We start from the raw sequence: 18731 nt of genomic DNA, 5'->3' as shown, positions 1-18731 counted from the left end.
CTCAGGAGAACAATCCAGCTGGAATATTGATTGAAACTGCAATCCAATAATGTTTTGTGTGTCATAGTGTTTAAATCCATAGAAACATCACTTAGTTCCCATTATGCAGATTGTATACATGATATCTTCTGATTTGTGTTCAGGTACGGTGACCGAATTAAGTTTGACAAATGTTGCACATCTGAATGTCTGCTTAAGGAAATGGCAGCATTACTCAGAAAAGAATTAAAGAAGGAGATCTTTCATCCAAATGGAGATCGTTTGTTTGCTGTGATAGAAGTAATAACAGCTACACAGGAAGATGAAAAGTTTTACCTTTGCAGTTCAGGTAACTTTAGTACGTATATACAATACCATATTGTCCTCATTATTTCTGTAAATTGTAAATACATTTTAGGCAAACTACGAGGGAATAAATGCTAATTTAATTAGTTACAAGAGAATTTGTCTCAAGTGGGACATGGTTATTTTATCAAATTCATTGAAATTCACCTGAAATAGAAGAAAACAGTTTAATGTTTGAGTGAAGTTTAAAGAAAGAACCCTGTATTAAAATAGAGTGCTCCATTCCTAATGGATCACCTGCTTTATCATTATTGTGGCTGCAACTGCTCCCAAACTGTTTGGATCACTGAATTTTCAGGTTTTATTTTGATTGTTTTCTGTATCCTATTTTTTATTTATGACTTTCTTGAACAGGTGGTTCTGTATTATTTGCCTCATTAGGATGATGACTTAATTTTTCTATTAGTTCAATCACTTTCTAGTATTCTGCAACTGCAACATCTCAGCATTAGTTGGGCACTGTTGCTATCTCAGGACAATTCTCTCAGCAACCATCAGAATCAATTTTGTGAGATATAGGGCCTTGTTTTAGTTGCCTCTAGCTGCATTTTCTTGCTAGTCCACGTAATATGCAAAAAGTAAATTTTAAGAAATGTCTTTCATAATTAAAAAATGCTTGAACATGGGTTCTAGGTGTTCCGTTAGCTGATCTCAGCTATGGTAGTGGTAGAAGCATGTCACGGGAGGATTTTGGTGCGATTGAAGTTAAAAATGCCACTATTAAGTAAAATGTAGCTTCGTTCAGCTACTTATTGTAGAGTCAGCCATAGCTCAGTGGGTAGCACTCTTACCTCTGAGTCAAAAGGTTGTGGGTTTGAGCCCCACTCCAGAGACATGAGCACATACTCAAGGCTGACACTTCAGTGCAGTACTGAGGAATGCTGTACTGTTGGAGGTGCCATCTTTTGGATGAGACATTAAACCGAGGTCCCATCTGCCCTCTTAGGTGGATATAAAAGATCCCATGGAACTGTTTTGAAGAAGAGCAGAGGAGTTCTCCCTGGTGTCCTGCCAATATTTATCCCTCAGTCACATCACTAAAAACAGATTGTCTGTTTGCGGGACCTTGCTGTGCGCCAATTGGCATCCGGGTACCCTACATTACAACAGTGACTACACTTCAAAAGTACTTCATTGGCTGTGAAGTGCTTTGGGAGGCCCTGAGGTTGTGAAAGGCATTATATAAATGCAAGTCTTTTTTTTCTCTTTACTCAGAGAGTAGATGAAAAAGAAAAACTTGGGTAATAAAGTTTTAAAACTGGAGATTGCAAGATGCAGGCCTGGGGTACGGAGCTAGAAGTAATGCCAAAAACAAGTAAGCCAGCCCACAAAAGGGACAGAGCATTTGGTTCATTAAATTTTCCTAATTTTTTGAAGAGATAAGTGAGATTGAGTGAAGTTGTGGGATTTGCCTTAATTTTACTCTTTGTATGTTCAAGTATACAATGGTGTTCCCCAGGGGTCAGTATTAGAACCACTGCTCTATGTAATATATATTAATAACCTGGACTTGGGTATACAGGGTATAATTTCAAAGTTTGCAGAAACTCGGAAATGTAGTAAACAATGTGGAGGATAGTAACAGACTTCAGGAGGACATAGACAGATGGTGAAATGGCAGATGAAAGTAGTGTGAAGTGCTACATTTCGGTAGGAAGAATAAGGAGAGGCAATATAAATTAATTGGTACAATTTTAAAGGGAGTGCAGGAACAGAGAAACCTGGGGGTGTATGTACACAAATCTTTGAAGGTGGCAGACAGGTTGAGAAGGCTGTTAAAAAAGCATATTGGATCCTGGTCTTTATTAATAGAGGCATAAAGTACAAAAGCAAGGAAGTTATGCTAAACCTTTATAAAACACTGATTAGGCCGCAGCTGGAGTATTGTGTTCAATTCTGGGCACCACACTTTAGGAAGGATGTCAAGGCCTTAGAGAGGGTGCAGAAGAGATTTACTAGAATGGTACCAGGGATGATGGACTTTAGTTATGTGAAGAGACTGGAGAAGCTGGGGTTGTTCTCCTTAGAACAGAAAAGGTCAAGGGGAGATTTGATGGAAGTGTTCAAAATCATGAATGGTTTTGATAGCATAAATAAGGAGAAACTGTTTCCAGAGGCAGAAGGGTCAGTAACCAGAGGACACAGATTTGAGGTGATCAGCGAAAGAGCCAGAGGGGATATGAGGAAATATTTTTTAACACAGCGAGTTGTAATAATCTGGAATGCACTGCCTGAAAGGGTGGTGGAAGCAGATTCAACAGCAACTTTCAAAAGGGAATTAGATAAATACTTGAAGGGAAAAAATCTACAGGGCTATGGGGAAAGAGCAGGGGACTGGGACTAATTGGATAGCTTTCGAAGAGCTGCCACAGGCACGATGGACTGAATGGCCTCCACCTGTGCTGTACTATGATACCATGATACTATGATACTTGCTGTCTGTAAAATAAAGCAGCTTAATGATTCACATCAGGCCTTGTGTTGCTAAAATGTTTCTCAATCCGTCTAATGAAAGATTGGAGAACTGCATATGAAAGTCTGTGCAGAACACTCATTATCTAGTTCAGATCATAGCGGGGCTATTGTTACACCCCTGGGTTACACTTTGTAGAATCAGACATTGGGCAGCAGTGGCACACTCATGAATGTAAGATGCTTGGACCATTCATGGGAGTAACCAGCACTGCAGTACCCAAGAGAATAGCTATGGCAGACCTGAAACTTCTAACAAAGCACCACCATTGGCCCCACTTCCCTGGGCTACGCAGGTAAAGAAAAGAGAGCTAGAGCTCTCACTCCTGATTGATATTAAATGCAGATTTTTTACTAATTCAGAATCAAAAGCCGTGAAGCAAATTATATCACTATCATTCTTATATGTATGAGACTCAACATTACCATTTATTTGCTTTATCATTATTGATTGATTTCTATGCCATTTCTTATATTGATGTGTTTATATTTTGGGTATGAACTTGTCTTTATTGCCTAGATGTAAAACATTGCCTGGACAGAGTAGAGGGAGAAAAATTGTACAGGGACGGATTGCACGCCCATAACAAAGCCCACCTGATTTTCCTTCCATTAATTCAAATGGAAGGAAAATCGGGCGAGCTCCATTTCAGACATGCAAGGTTCCACGTCCAATCTTCCTCTCTGTGCTCTGCCCAAGTGATGCTTCATGCCCAGGTAGTAAAGACAAAAATCTATCCCCAACTGTCCAGATTCTGTGGCCTGGACATTTGATAGCGCAGCACTCCTTTTTCAGGCACCAAATGTCCTCCTAAACCTCCAATATGGCGGGCAGAAAGCTCAGCGCCCGTTTCATGAGCCAGAAGTGTGCCACCCGCCATATTGGTAAAGGCCAAAACATCAGCATCCAGTGCCCACACCTGAAACAGGCATTAGGCCCTTTGCATATGCAAATAAGGGGCCTATCGCCTGCTTAATGCCTCTTCTGCAAGATTAAATTGCCCTGAGGTAGCCAGCGCTGGCTGTACTCAGGAAATCCAGGTCTATATGCGGCCTAACAGGCGGTGCTTAAAGGGACTGCCCGTTAGGCTGCACCAACAAGGTAAGATCTTAAAATATACTTATCTGAATGTCGAGCCATGAGGAGCATGACTGACCCGACATTCAAAGAACCCAAGCCGCTGCTCCCCGCAATTGCCACCGCTACCCGCCACCACCCCCCCGACCACCATTATCTCCACACCCTGGCCACCGCTATCTTCCGACCCTGTCGCCAACCGCTATCTCCGACCCTGTCGCCCACTGCTACCTCCCAACCCGACCATTCACTACCTCCCCACCCAACCCAACCCAATCGGTCACCGCCTCCTCCTGACCAGATCGCCCATTGCTTCCTCCCGATCACCCGCCGCTTGCTCCCGACCCGATCGCCCACCGCTTCCTCCCGACCCGATCGCCCACCATTACTTCCTGACCTGATAGCCCCCTCCCCGGATTCTCCTCAGTCCCCTTTAGCCACTTACTTGAGGGCCACTGCTGACGTCGCTGTGGCCCGATCTTCCTTTCCGCTTTGCCGACGAGCTGCCTGTTACTGCCCGCAGCTCGCCGCCTCGAAGATAACGAGGCTCACTATTCAGGCACTGAAATTGATCCCTGCATTCCCCTTGCCTGCTCGAATTTCTAGGCGATAACCTTTACCGTGACTAAACTTTGTTGGCACAAGAGAGAGAAGCACCAATCTATATATGGGTAAACGTTATGAAATAGCACCCCTGGCATGGAAGCTCGCTGATGAGAGAGCAAATTAGACAATAAAACATGCTGGTCAGTGTGCCCGAGTCACGGCACTCCTGATTTTTTTGATCATCAAAATCAATTACTGGAAAATCAAAAGGACTGCAAATCTATTAGTTATCTTCCAGCATGATTTATTCTTATTTTCCATACACTGTGATCACTTCTTTTTCCAGAAGTTCAACTAGTGCCTTCATGAAGGACTAAAAGGAATCAGTCTTCACTATCTCTGACAAATCTGTTCCGCCCTCTGGGAAAAGCAAAGCTTCCCAACATCCAACTTCACTCTCTGTTTCCTCAGTTTATACGTGTCGCCTCGTGTTCTACCTATCCCTGTCACCTCAAACACACTATCTACTTTCATATTGTCCTTACCTTTAAATACATGCATTCCCTCCAGGTCTGCTACTCTGTAGTTTGTAAATATCAGTCTTGTCTGTTTCATCCAATTCCTTCTGCACTATAATTTAAGCATGATGTGACAATGTTGGTCAGTCTACAGTACAAGTATCACAGTAGGTATAGCACAGGAGGAGGCCATTCGGCCCATCGTGCCTGTGCTGGCTCTTCGAAAGAGCTATCCTATTAGTCCCTTTCCCCTGTTCTTTCGCCATAGCCCTGTAATTTTTTTCCCTTCAAGTATTTATCCTCATTATAAATTCTCCCATTTCTGAGGATGCAAAGAGGCTTCAAGGCAATTTAGACAGTTGAGTGAGTGGGCAAATACATGGCAGATGCAGTATAATGTGCATAAATGTGAAGTTATCCACTTCAGAAGGAAAAACAGAAAGGCGGAGTATTATTTAAATGGTGATAGATTGGGGCATGTTGATGTACAAAGGGACCTGTGTGTCCTTGTACACCAGTCACTGAAAGCAAACATGCAGGTGCAGCAAGCAGTTAGGAAGGCAAAAGGTATGTTGGCCTTCATTGCAAGAGGAATTGAATACAGGAGCAAGGATGTCTTACTGCAGTTATACAGGGCCTTGGTGAGACCACACCTGGAGTATTGTGTGCAGTTTTAGTCTCCTTACCTAAGAAAGGATATACTTGCCATAACGGGAGTGCAGCGAAGGTTCACCAGACTGATTCCGGGGATGGAAGGACTGTCGTATGAGGAGAGATTAGGTCGACTCGGCCTGTATTCACTCGAGTTTAGAAGAATGAGAGGGGATCTCATTGAAACATATAAAATTCTGACAGGGCTAGACAGGCTGGATGCAGGGAGGATGTTTCCCCTGGCTGGGGGGTCCAGAACGAGGGGTCACAGTCTCAGGATACGGGGTAGGACATTTAGGACTGAGGTGAAGAGAAATTTCTTCACTCAGAGGGTGGTGAACCTGTGGAATTCTCTACCACAGAAGGCTGTGGAGGCCAAGTCACTGAATATATTTAAGAAGGAGATAGATAGATTTCTAGACACAAAAGGCATCAAGAGGTATGGGGAGAGAGCGGGAATATGGTATTGAGTTAGAGGATCGGCCATGATCATATTGAATGGCGGAGCAGGCTCGAAGGGCCGAGTGGTCTACTCCTGCTCCTATTTTCTATGTTTCTTTGTTTCTATCTACTTCCCCTATGTTAATATCACCCTGTTGTTATAAATAGAACGTGAACTTCATGGTTCAGAAATTAAGTTAAAAGTTTATTCCCTCTCCAAAGTTTTTTCCCTTCTTCTTCTGAAGATACTGACTCAAGCTGAAATATAGGGGGAAAAATTTGATAGGGGCCATTTTTGGACGCAAGTAGCGCAATGCGCTAGTACCCTGTGTCCAATGGCCCCTGCACAGGCAGGATGCAAGTTTGGACCCACCGGAGCACTTACCCTGCAATCAGCGTTCCTTTCCAGGCCTTGCACATGGAATCCATGCAATTCGCACTTTCCACCACCAGAGGGAGCTCAATCTCTTAAAGGGAGGATGTTTCTTAGCAATCTCTTAAAGGTAGCTGATACCTGTTATTTGCTGAAAATAACAGTCTACTGTCTGCACGGAGTCTGAATGTAAAATACAGATGCAGGTCTGATCCCTATGTTTACACACTGATGAGTTATGTTAAAATATTGAATAAAGGTTGCGCACTACTAAATCCCACATCCTACAGTCTGCACACCAGTCCTCACCAATCTGCTGATCTGAGTTGCTACCAGGTCTGTGAGAGTGCGTGCACCAAGGTTCTCTGCTGATGCACTCAAGACCTTGGGTGCAAGGGGCGGACACAAGGAGGGACATCCTATATCCGCGGGGGGGGGGGGGGGTGCGGGCAAGAGGCCCTCCGGACATATATTCAAAAGGCAGTGGGAGGCAGCGGGGGACAAAGTCAATGCCAGGCGCACAGAATCATGAACATGGATGCAGTGCAGAAAGAAGATCAGTGCTTTGACATGAGTGGTCAAGGTGAGTGAGGTCAACTGTCAAGTGGCATCTCATACCAACTGCACCACGCACTACAGCCCCCATCCCCCACATACCAATAAACTCTTTCCATCAGTACTCAACTCTTCCAATCAGATGTTTCCTCTCACCCTTACACGTTACCACTGTTTCAAGCCGTCCACGCACAACTCACAGGCCACACACACTGGCAGCTATTCAACCATGACAGGCACATCACCCAGACACACGTCCCACTTTCTTGCAGGAGAAGGTGGCGCATATCAAGAGGCATAAAGTGGCAGTGGTATTTAGCCCCTCAAGCCTGTTCCACCATTCAATGAGATCATGGTGGACCTGTGACCGAACTCCACATACCCGCTTTAGTCCCATATCTCTTAATACCCTTGGTTCACAGAAATCTATCAATCTCAGATTTAACATTTACAATTGAGATAGCATCAACAGCCGTCTGCAGAAGAGTATTCCAAACGTCTCCCACCCTTTGTGTTGAGAAGCATTTCCTAATTTCACTCCTGCACATCCTGGCTCTAAATGTTAGGCTATGTCCCTGCGTCCTAGTATTGAAGTCTAGGAGACCTCCAAAAACAGTTACAAATGTCTCAGCAGCCAGAAGCAATAATCCAGCCACTAATCTGTAAATCCTACATCGTCCCTTTCATTAGCACTGGTAGGGGGGGTCCTCCAGGTAATCTAAGATACATTCAGATGGTCAGGGTTAAGAATGTGCAATGAGTTGAGTGTTAAGTCCCAAAATGGTGTCTATAACTTTAAATCAGCGTTGCACACTGATTGAAGCCATTTTCTCCCTACTTTACATGATTCCAACGTTCATTATCTGCGCCTGCATCTACATGGCCTCTCCGCCATCTTGGATGTCAAAGAGGCCATGTAGCGCCAAAACAACGGGCGCTACACAGCCCAATTTAGCACCCACTGTTCCATAAGCACCACTCCCCTTCCCCAATTACCATTAAATAGTGACTGTAGCCAGCTCTTCAACTGGGCAACATCAAAGCCACACCCAATTTAGATGTTGACCTACACACTACTTTCCAACAGGGGTCATCAGCTAGCAATGAAGTATGAAAGTTTCGGATTTCATGAACACCCTTCTGACTTTCTGTATTAAAAAGAAATGCTATACTGAAATATTAATAATTTCTGTTTTCAATCCTTCCCTGCATAGGTCTTCTTTGCTGAGATTGCAAGTCTGATTCATCTGCACAGAACTTTCTAATCAGTCAAATTTTGATACATAGACAGATCATTAAGAAACATCTAAATTGCAAATCAGTACTGCTTCCTACTATCAGCACAAACTGTTCCTTCTGTTTCCATAATCCGTAGTTTGATGTTCTGACCATCTTATGGAAAATAAAAAGATTTTATCCTTTTTTTTGCTTTGAAACATCCCATGCTTCTACATTTTTTGCCCACAGGCAGTTAAAAACAACATTTACATGAATCCAAGCTTTTTCTTCTTTCTTTTTGGTAAACTGAGGCAAAGCCTCACAAAAAAAAAATCAATTTTTGGTTATATGTATTTATTCCATGGTTTGATATTTTGTAAGATAAGTTTAATAATCGGACACTTTTTACCATGTCTGCTTCATTTTTAAAAATTCCATATGCACCATCTTCTCATTCTAGTAACAAATTGCAAAGAGGTGCAAATTACATTTGTGAAAAACGTAACTTCGAGTCAAAATGAACAATTTGAAAAAATCAATATGTGGTACCTTGAAGATCTTAAGCTTGTGGATGGAAAAGAAGCAGACCAAGTAAGTAGCTGGCCAAATGGACTTGTGTTGCATTGTGTTTTCTATTTCTTTTTACATCAGATAATATTCACTGACCGACCCTATTACATATATGCATTTTGCTAATTCTAAAGCTTTACACTTATCAAGCTTCAACTTTTACAAGTGTGGAAAAATTGGAAACTCATTCCTAAATTAGAAAATATCACATCTAATACTGTACCCCAATGTAACAATGATCATTGAGAGTTTTCTACTCTGCTTTAACTGTCCTGCTTTCAGGTCTCTCCCAATGCTGTTATGTAACCATTGTAAACAATTTTACAACACCAAGTTATAGTCCAGCAATTTTATTTTAAATTCACAAGCTTTCGGAGATTTTCTCCTTCCTCAGGCAAATGTTTCAAGATCTCCTTGAAGCCTACGCATTTATACATATTGAACAATAATACATGGTGTTTACAGACTGCCCCTGCAACTGCCCGTTGCCAAGGCAATCACCGTGTTCAGACAGAGAGGTGTTACCTGCAGAACCTCCGAATACACATTCAACAAAAAAACAAACAGGGAAAAAAAACAGAGAAAAAAAAACACAGAGAGAGGCAGAAACATCCGGAAGGCAGAGAGAGCCAGCAAATGACCCATTATATTAAAAACAGATAACATTTGTTCGCTGGTGGGGTAACGTGTAGCGTGACATGAACCCAAGATCCCGGTTGAGGCCGTCCTCATGGGTGCGGAACTTGGCTATCAATTTCTGCTCGACGATTTTGCGTTGTCGTGTGTCTCGAAGGCCGCCTTGGAGTACGCTTACCCGAAGGTCGGTGGATGAATGTCCATGACTGCTGAAGTGTTCCCCGACTGGGAGGGAACCCTCCTGTTTGGCGATTGTTGCGCGGTGTCCGTTCATCCGTTGTCGCAGCGTCTGCATGGTCTCGCCAATGTACCATGCTCTGGGGCATCCTTTCCTGCAACGTATGAGGTAGACAACGTTGGCTGAGTCACAGGAGTATGAACCATGCACCTGGTGGGTGGTGTCATCTCGTGTGATGGTGGTATCTGTGTCGATGATCTGGCATGTCTTGCAGAGGTTACCGTGGCAGGGTTGTGTGGCGTCGTGGACGCTGTCTCTTGAAAGCTAGGTAGTTTGCTGCGAACGATGGTCTGTTTGAGGTTGGGTGGCTGTTTAAAGGCGAGTAGTGGAGGTGTGGGGATGGCCATAGCGAGGTGTTTGTCCTCATTGATGACATGTTGAAGGCTGCGGAGAACATGGCGTAGTTTCTCCGCTCCGGGGAAGTACTGGACGACAAAGGGTACTCTGTTGGTTGCGTCCCGTGTTAGTCTCCTGAGGAGGTCTATGCGATTTTTTGCTGTGGCCCGTCGGAACTGTCGATCGATGAGTCGAGCGTCATATCCCGTTCTTACTAGGGCGTCTTTCAGCGTCTGTAGGTGTCCATCGCGTTCCTCCTCGTCTGAGCAGACCCTGTGTATTCGCAGGGCCTGTCCATAGGGGATGGCCTCTTTGACGTGGTTAGGGTGGAAGCTGGAAAAGTGGAGCATCGTGAGGTTGTCCGTGGGCTTGCGGTAGAGTGAGGTGCTGAGGTGCAATTGTCAACCCCAGTCCATCACCGGCATCTCCACGTTATGTAACCAGTATGAGCTGGGTCTAATATGACTCTTCCTCCAATCTTCCATTTCCCTCCATGTTGATGAATGCCTACGGGTAAATTTTGCGAGATGTGAGAATTGAGCACAGAGGTCAGCTCACCCAAATCGTGGCACACTCAATTTTGTGTTGATTCTTCAATCCATGCTTCCATCGAGCAAGGCTTGACACCAGGTCAGGATTCTTTTATTTGGGGAGGACTATTAGTGGAGTGAGACAACTGCCTACCCCACTGACTCCACTCAAACCCAACCTTTTCTCTTGGGTTGGGGGTCATTTAATTGGAGAGATTCTTCCTACAACACATATGTAGTGGTCATTGACCGGTATATCACAGTGGAGCAGGGGCAAAAGGAGCATGGGGTTATGACTTGTAGTAGGTACAACAGCAACTTGAATTCTTATAGTATAAACGTTAACTCTGTTTCTCTCTCCACAGATGCTGTCTGACCTGCTGAGTATTTCCAGCACTTTCTGTTTTTATTCCAGATTCCCAGCATCCGCAGGATTTTGCTTTTGTTTCAGTGTTTAATTCACTGCCACATCTCTTCCAGGAATGCCCACCTTGAAGAAATTCTGCTCTTCTCTCTGACGGGATTTTCACTTGTCTCTTTCTGTACTTGCTTAAAAACTGTTAAATCTTCAACTTCTTCCAGTTCAGACGAAAAGTCATCGACCTGAAATGTTAACTCTGTTTCTCACTCCACAGATGCTACCTGACGTGCTGAGTGTTTCCAGCATTTTCTGTTTTTATTTCAGATTTCCAGCACCTGCAGTATTTGCTTTTACATTTTATAGCATCTCTAATGCAGAAAATATCCCAAAGTTTTACAGAAAAGAAACAGTCAAGCAGATGTGGAAGAGTTGGGAGAAACTACCAAAAAACTGATGGAAAAGATAAGTTTTATTGGGGCTTTTAAAGGCAAAGAAAGAGGAATTGTGGCAGAGGGGTTTTTTTTATTCGTTCATGGGATGTGGACGTCGCTGGCAAGGCCAGCATTTATTGCCCATCTCTAATTGTCTTTGAGAAGTGATGGTGAGCCGCCTTCTTGAACCACTGCAGTTCATGTGGTGAAGGTTCTCCCACAGTGCTGTTAGGTAGGGAGTTCCAGGATTTTAACCCAGCGACGATGAGGGAACGGCGATATATTTCCAATTCAGGATGGTGTGTGACTTGGAGGGGAACGTGCAGGTGGTGGTGTTCCCATGTGCCTGCTACCCTTGTCCTTCTAGGTGGTAGAGGTCGCGGGTTTGGGAGGTGCTGTCGAAGAAGCCTTGGCGAGTTGCTGCAGTACATCCTGTGGATGATACACACTGCAGTCACAATGCACCGGTGGTGAAGGGAGTGAATGTTTAGGGTGGTGGATGGGGTGCCAATCAAGCGGGCTGCTTTGTCCTGGATGGTGTTGAGCTTCTTGAGAGTTGTTGGAGCTGCACACATCCAGGCAAGTGGAGAGTATTCCATCACACTCCTGACTTGTGCCTTGTAGATGGCGGAAAGGCTTTGGGGAGTCAGGAAGTGAGACTCGCCGCAGAATACCCAGCCTCTGACCTGCTCTTGTAGCCACATTATTTAAGTGGCTGGTCCAGTTAAGTTTCTGATCAATGGTGATCCCAGGATGTTGATGGTGGGAGATTCAGCGATGGTAATGCCGTTGAATGTCATGGGAAGGGGGTTGGACCCTCTCTTGTTGGAGATGGTCATTGCCTGGCACTCGTCTGGCGCAAATGTTACTTGCCACTTATCTGCCCAAGCCTGGATGTTGCCAGGTCTTGCTGCATGCAGGCACGGACTGCTTCATTATCTGAGGGGTTGCGAATGGAACTGAATACTGTGCAATCATCAGCGAACATCCCCATTTCTGACCTTATGATGGAGGGAAGATCATTGATGAAGCAGCTGAAGATGGTTGGGCCGAGGACACTGCCCTGAGGAACTCCTGCAGCAATGTCCTGGGGCTGAGATGATTGGCCTCCAACAACCACTACCATCTTCCTTTGTGCTAGGTATGACTCCAGCCACCGGAGAGTTTTCCCCCTGGTTCCCATTGACTTCAATTTTATTAGGGCTCCTTGGTGCCACACTCGGTCAAATGCTGCCTTGATGTCAAAGGCAGTCACTCTCACCTCATCTCTGGAATTCAGGTCTTTTGTCCATGTTTGGACCAAGGCTGTAATGAGGTCTGGAGCCCAGTGGTCCTGGCGGAACCCAAACTGAGCATCGGTGAGCGGGTTATTGGTGAGTAAGTGCCGCTTGATGGCACTGTCGACGACACCTTCCATCACTTTGCTAATGACTGAGAGTAGACTGATGGGGCGGTAATTGGCCGGATTGGATTTGTCCTGCTTTTTGTGGACAGGACATACCTGGGCAATTTTCCACATTGTTGGGTAGATGCCAGTGTTGTAGATGCACTGGAACAGTTTGGCTAGAGACGCGACTAGTTCTGGAGCACAAGTCTTCAGCACTACAGCCGGGATGTTGTCGGGGCCCATAGCCTTTGCTGTATCCAGTGTACTCAGCCTTGATATCACATGGAGTGAATCGAACTGGCTGAAGGCTGGCTTCTGTGATGGTGGGGGTATCGGGAGGAGGCCGAGATGGATCATCCACTTGGCACTTCTGGCTGAAGGTGGCTGCAAACGCTTCAGCCTTGTCTTTTGCACTCTCGTGCTGGACTTAGAGAGAGAGTTCCAGAGAATATAAATGAAACAGCTGATAGCTCTGCAAGTAAAGTGTAGCTGAGGGAGGAGCTGCTGGCCCATGCAAGACCCCTCCCAAGATCACCTCCCGCCCCTTCCCAGACCCAAACTGTTGGCCAGCAAAGAGTGAGAGCCTGATTATTTCTCAGTTCCCCCAGTCACCGAGCTACAGAGGAAGCTGGTTTGGTGCCCTCAGCTTGCCAGTGGCAGTCAAATGTTATCTCCCGACACTGGCTTTGGATGGACAGCACAGCCGCTCCGCCCACTTTGCACCTGTTTCAGGCGGAAGACAAAGATCGGCCGCCCCAAAGTCATAGATATTATTATAATGTAAACATTTATATGTACTTAATCTGTTTCACATAAACTAAAGCACATGCATCAGGTTATGGTTCTTTTCTTTCCATTTTAGACACTGATTTAAACATTAAGCAGGTGAATTTCCTTGGGGGTTCTCCCTTTGACCTGTTATAACTTCAATGGAAGAATGGCGGAAAAGCAGGGCTACCCCGTGGTCATTCCCCCTTAGAATTTTGCCTTACAATTCCTCCTAATTTTACAGAGAATTAAATAGAATGTACAGCTCAGAAACAGGCCATTCAGCCCAACAGGTCCATGCCAGTGTCTATGCTCCTCACGAGCTTCCTCCCTCCCTACTTCATCTAAACCTATCAGCATATCCTTCTGTTTCTTTATCTCTCATGTGTTTACCTAGCTTCCCCTTAAATGCATCGATGCTAGTCGCCTCAACTACTCCTTGTGGTAGTGAGTTCCACATTGTAACCTCTCTCTGAATTCCCTATTGGATTTATTAGTGACTATCTTAAATTTATGGCCCCTAGTTTTGATTTCCCCCACTACTACGTCTACCCCTCTCTATGTATACCTTATCAAACCCTTTCATAATCTTAAAGACTGCTTTCAGGTCACCCCTCAATCTTCTCTTTTCTAGAGAAAAGAGCCCCAGCCTTTTCAATCTTTCCTGATAGGTATAACTTCTCAGTTCTGGTATCACCCTAGTAAATCTTTTTTGGAACCTTCTCCAGTGCCTCTATATTCTTTTTATAATATGGAGACCAGAACTGTTCACAGTACTCCAAGTGTGGTCTAACCAAGGTTCTATACAAGTTTAACATAACTTCTCTGCTTTTTAATTCCCTCTAGAAATGATCTCCAGTGCTTGGTTTGCTTTTTAAATGGCCTTATTAACATGTGTCACTACTTTTCATGATTTGTATATCTGTGCCCCCAGATCCCTCTGCTCCTCCACCCCATTTAGACTCTTATTATCCAAGTAGTATATGGCCTTCTTATTCTTCATACCAAAATTTAATACCTCACTTATCTATATTGAAATTCATTTGCCAATTAAATGCACATTCTGCAAGTTTATTAATGTCTTCCCGTATTTTATCGCAGTTCTCCTCGGTATTAACTATACCTGCCAACTTGGTGTCGTCTGCAAATTTTGAAATTGTAGTTCTGATTCCTGAGTCCAAATCGTTTATGTAAATGGTGAACAACAGTGATCCCAGCACTGATCCTTGTGGAACACCTCTTCTCACCTTTTGCCAGTCTGAGTAACTACCTTTAGCCCTACTCTCTGTTTTCTGTTTTGTAGCCAGTTTGCTATCCATTCTGCTACTTGTCCCCTGACTCCACATGCTCTGACCTTAGTCATGAGTCTACTATGCGGTACCTTATTGAAGGCCTTATTGAATCCAAATATATTACATCTACTACATTACCCTTGCCTACCCTTTCTGTTACTTATAAGAAATAAGGGCAGGAGTAGGTCATATGGCCCCTCCAGCCTGCTGCGCCATTCAATAAAATCCTGGCTGATCTTCTACATCAACTCCACTTGTCCGCCCTAACACCATATCCCTTGATTCCCTTTGTGTCCAAAAATCTATCGATCACAGTCTTGAACATATTCAATGATTGAGCATCCACAGCCCTCTGGGGTAGAGGATTCTAAAGATTCAAAACCCTCTGAGTGAAGAAACTTTTCCTCATCTCGGTCCCAAATGGCCGACCTCTTATCTTTAGACCATGACCCCTAGTTCTAGATTCTCCATCCAGGGGAAACAGCCTCTCAACATCTACCCTGTCAAGCCCTCTAAGAATTTTATGTTTCAATGAGTCTACTATGCGGTACCTTATGGAAGGCCTTTTGAAAATCCAAATATGTTACATCCACTACATTACCATTGGCTACCCTTTCTGTTACTTCTTCAAAGAATTCAATAAGGTTGGTCATGCATGACCCCTTTTGAAATCCGTTCTGACTATTCTTCATTATATTTTCGGTTTCTAGATATTTCTCTATTACATCTTTGAGTAAGGATTCCATTATCTTTCCTACCACTGACATTAAGCTAATTGGTCTATAGTTCCCCAGACTTGTTCTATCTCCCTTTTTAAATATCGGAATCACATTAGCTGTCCACCAGTCCACTGGCACTATTCCCGTTTCTAATGAAATTTTATATATATGTGATAGTGCCTCTGCTATCTCTTCCCTATCTTCTTTTAATATGCACGGATGCAATCCATCCAGACCAAGGGTACTATCCTCTCTAATTTTGATTAGTTTATCAGTCATCTCCCCCCTCTCTATCTTAAATGTTTTTATGTCTTTTTTGATCTCTTCTTCTAATGTCATGCCCACCATGTTAGTCTCCCTGGTAGATACTGAGGCAAAATGGCCTGGGCCTCACGCTGGCGCTGTCATGAGCACTTCCCTCCCACCCCGGCCACCACACTCAGGCTCAAAGGATTGTCTCCCACCCAGGTTAAAACTGGGGCTGTAATGTATGAGAGCTGCATATGGGCCTTAATATTATGCAAATATTTACCTGAAGATGAGGTTTCCCATGTATCTCACCATGCCCTGTGCTAGTCCATATAAAATTGGGTTGATAGTGAGGAGGAAAGCTGTAGTCTGCAGGAATGGACTGGTCAGGTGGGCAGAAAAGTGGCAAATGGAATTCAATCCAGAGAAGTGTGAGGTAATACATTTGGGGAGGGCAAACAAGGCAAGGGAGTACACAGTAAATGGGAGGATACTGAGAGGTGTAGAGGAAGTGAGGGACCTTGGAGTGCATGTCCACAGATCCCTGAAGGTAGCAGGACAGGTAAATAAGGTGGTTAAGAAGGCATACGGGATACTTTCCTTTATTAGCTGAGGCATGGAATATAAGAGCAGGGAGGCTATGCTCGAACTGTATAAAACATTGGTTAGGCCACAGCTTCAGTACTACATACAGTTCTGGTCACCACATTACAGGAAAGGAGTGATTGCACTAGAGAGAGTACAGAGGAGATTTACAAGGATGTTGCCAGGGCTGAAGAATTTTAGCTATGAGAAAGGATTGGATAGGCTGGGGTTGTTTTCTTTGGAACAAAGGAGGCTGAGGGGAGATTTAATTGAGGTATATAAAATTATGACTGGACCAGATAGAGTGGATAGGGAAGACCTATTTCCCTTAGCAGAGGGGTCAGTGACCAGGGGGCGTAGACTTAAAGTAATTGGTAGAGGGATTAGATGGGAGTTGAGGAGAAATGTTTTCACCCAGAGGGTGGTAGGGTCTGGAACTCACTGCCTGAAAGGTTGGTAGAGGCAGAAACCCTCAATTCATTTAAAAAGTGCTTGGATGTGCACTTTAACCTACAGGGCTACGGACCAAGAGCTGGAAAGTTGGATTAAGCTGGATAGATCTTTTTCGGCTGACATGGACACGATAGACTGAATGGCCTCCTTCCGTGCCGTAACTTTCTATGATTCTATGAAAATGGACAATGAAGGGAAGGCATGTTCTGGTCTTTGACAAATTGAGACTTGAAGATGTGCCTAAATTTTTCTTACTGAGGGTTTCCTTATTGGATTTCTGCTTTATCCATTTTTGTAGCTTTTTTTTTCCTTTGGCTTTTGCATGTTTTTCATTTTTCTTTTCTTTTTTGGATTTCTGAGAGCTGTAATTCCAGTCACTGCCAACAAAATGCAGAACATAGGATTTCCTCGGGGAGTTGCTCCCTGTCCCTCTCTGAGTACATTGGAGAAGGAACCCAAGAATCTGAGGAGGGCTGAGGGGCTGGTTAACTCACACTAGAGTCAGACCTACTCTAACTCGTTCTTGTCTAGCCATTATATCTGCAGAGCCAGGCACAGCTACCTGGGTACATCTGAGGAGATCTGCCCTTACTGTTCCACGTCAGCAGGGAAGCAGTGATGTGGTTATGCAGTATTCTCAAGCCTGCCCTTCAGTCAGAATTGACCAGAGGAATGGTTCAGCCATTGCCCATGAAGGTGACCACAGCAGTAAATATTTATGCCTCTGATGATTCCAAGCTACCATTGGGGAAATATGCCAAATTTGTGCATCAGCAGCCTTAACTGCAAACAGCAGGTGGCAGATGCTTTGTTTCACAGGCCTGATTCATTTATAACTTTCCCCAAGAAAAACCAGCAACAGCACTAGACTTTTTCCACTTGGCAGGATTCCCCAAAGTCCAGCACATTATTAATGAAACAGGGTGGCCATCCAGACCTTTGCATACAACCGCATGGCTTTCATGAACCACAAGCGTTTCAACTCCAACAATGTGGTCAGTGAGAAGCAAAACAGGATCATGCAAGCCACTTCCAGCAGTCACGATTCCTTCATTTAAGACAATCCTCTGAGTCTAGGTTATTTGATGGAAAAGGCAGATTGAAAGGATGACTTCTAGGAGGCAAAGGATACACTCTTCAGTCCTCGCTCATGATCCTGTTGAAACCGTAAAAGGGCATGAATCTGAGATGTCGTCCGGCTGTTCTCTCTGCAGGTACTTCTGACTTGTTGTTTGTTTCCACCATTTTCTGTATTTGTCTCAAATATGTGCGCATCCAGTAATACCTTGAATTGACATTAGATGCATCCACAAACAACACATCTGATTGAATACAGAAGTTTAAACAGGAATAAAAAAGGAAGAGATTGTTCAGCATAATCTTCTGTCAAATTAGCCCAGTGAGAACTATGACAACATTTTTCAGCTAAATAAAAATTAATTAATCATTAATTAATGAAAATAAATTAGCTTATTTGTCTTTTCAATTTAATTTTTAGGATAATCCACACTTTGATATGCATTTTGACAAAGTTTACAACTGGAAAACTTCCAGCACAGCCTCCAAGTATACCTTTGTCCGATGTTTGCAGGAGCTCAATCACCACTACCTGCGGAAGAAGATCACATTTGTGAATTTTGACATTGATTACTTAATTGGGAACAGTACAACTATGAATAGAGGGGACTGTATGCTTGGTCTGAATATGTGTGTATTGTATATTTGTAACTGTATGTGTTTGTCTTTGTGTAGATAAGAATCATACAAGATGTTCAAAGTGAACTATACAGTTCGTGTCAGCTTGTTGGCAGAAAAATAGTCTTTAATCCTTTAACGATAGAAGCATACCTTGCTTCTGAGAATCAACTATATTTCCATTACGGCTTTAATGGCATGCCACATGTGACAGATTATTACAAACATACATTACCGAACACCAGTATTCAGATTCATTTATTTCAGTTTACATTATCTTCCTC

The 18731-nt window shown here is 43.8% G+C and overlaps 1 protein-coding gene across 1 annotated transcript; it reads left to right on the top strand.

The window, feature by feature from the left end:
- Positions 1 to 201: 201 nt before the first annotated feature.
- On the top strand, positions 202 to 18508 carry LOC137332937 (exocyst complex component 1-like). Its single transcript, XM_067997017.1, has 3 exons — positions 202 to 328; positions 8658 to 8788; positions 18251 to 18508. Exons 1-3 carry the CDS (start codon positions 202 to 204, stop codon positions 18506 to 18508), a joined length of 516 nt encoding a protein of 171 aa, XP_067853118.1.
- Positions 18509 to 18731: the final 223 nt, after the last annotated feature.

The sequence above is a fragment of the Heptranchias perlo genome, chromosome 1 (genome assembly GCF_035084215.1).
Source record: "Heptranchias perlo isolate sHepPer1 chromosome 1, sHepPer1.hap1, whole genome shotgun sequence".
In the NCBI taxonomy this organism is placed as follows: Eukaryota; Metazoa; Chordata; class Chondrichthyes; order Hexanchiformes; family Hexanchidae; genus Heptranchias; species Heptranchias perlo.
The sequence above is the reverse complement of the archived record's forward strand: the minus strand, read 5'-3'. Positions and strand labels throughout refer to the sequence as shown.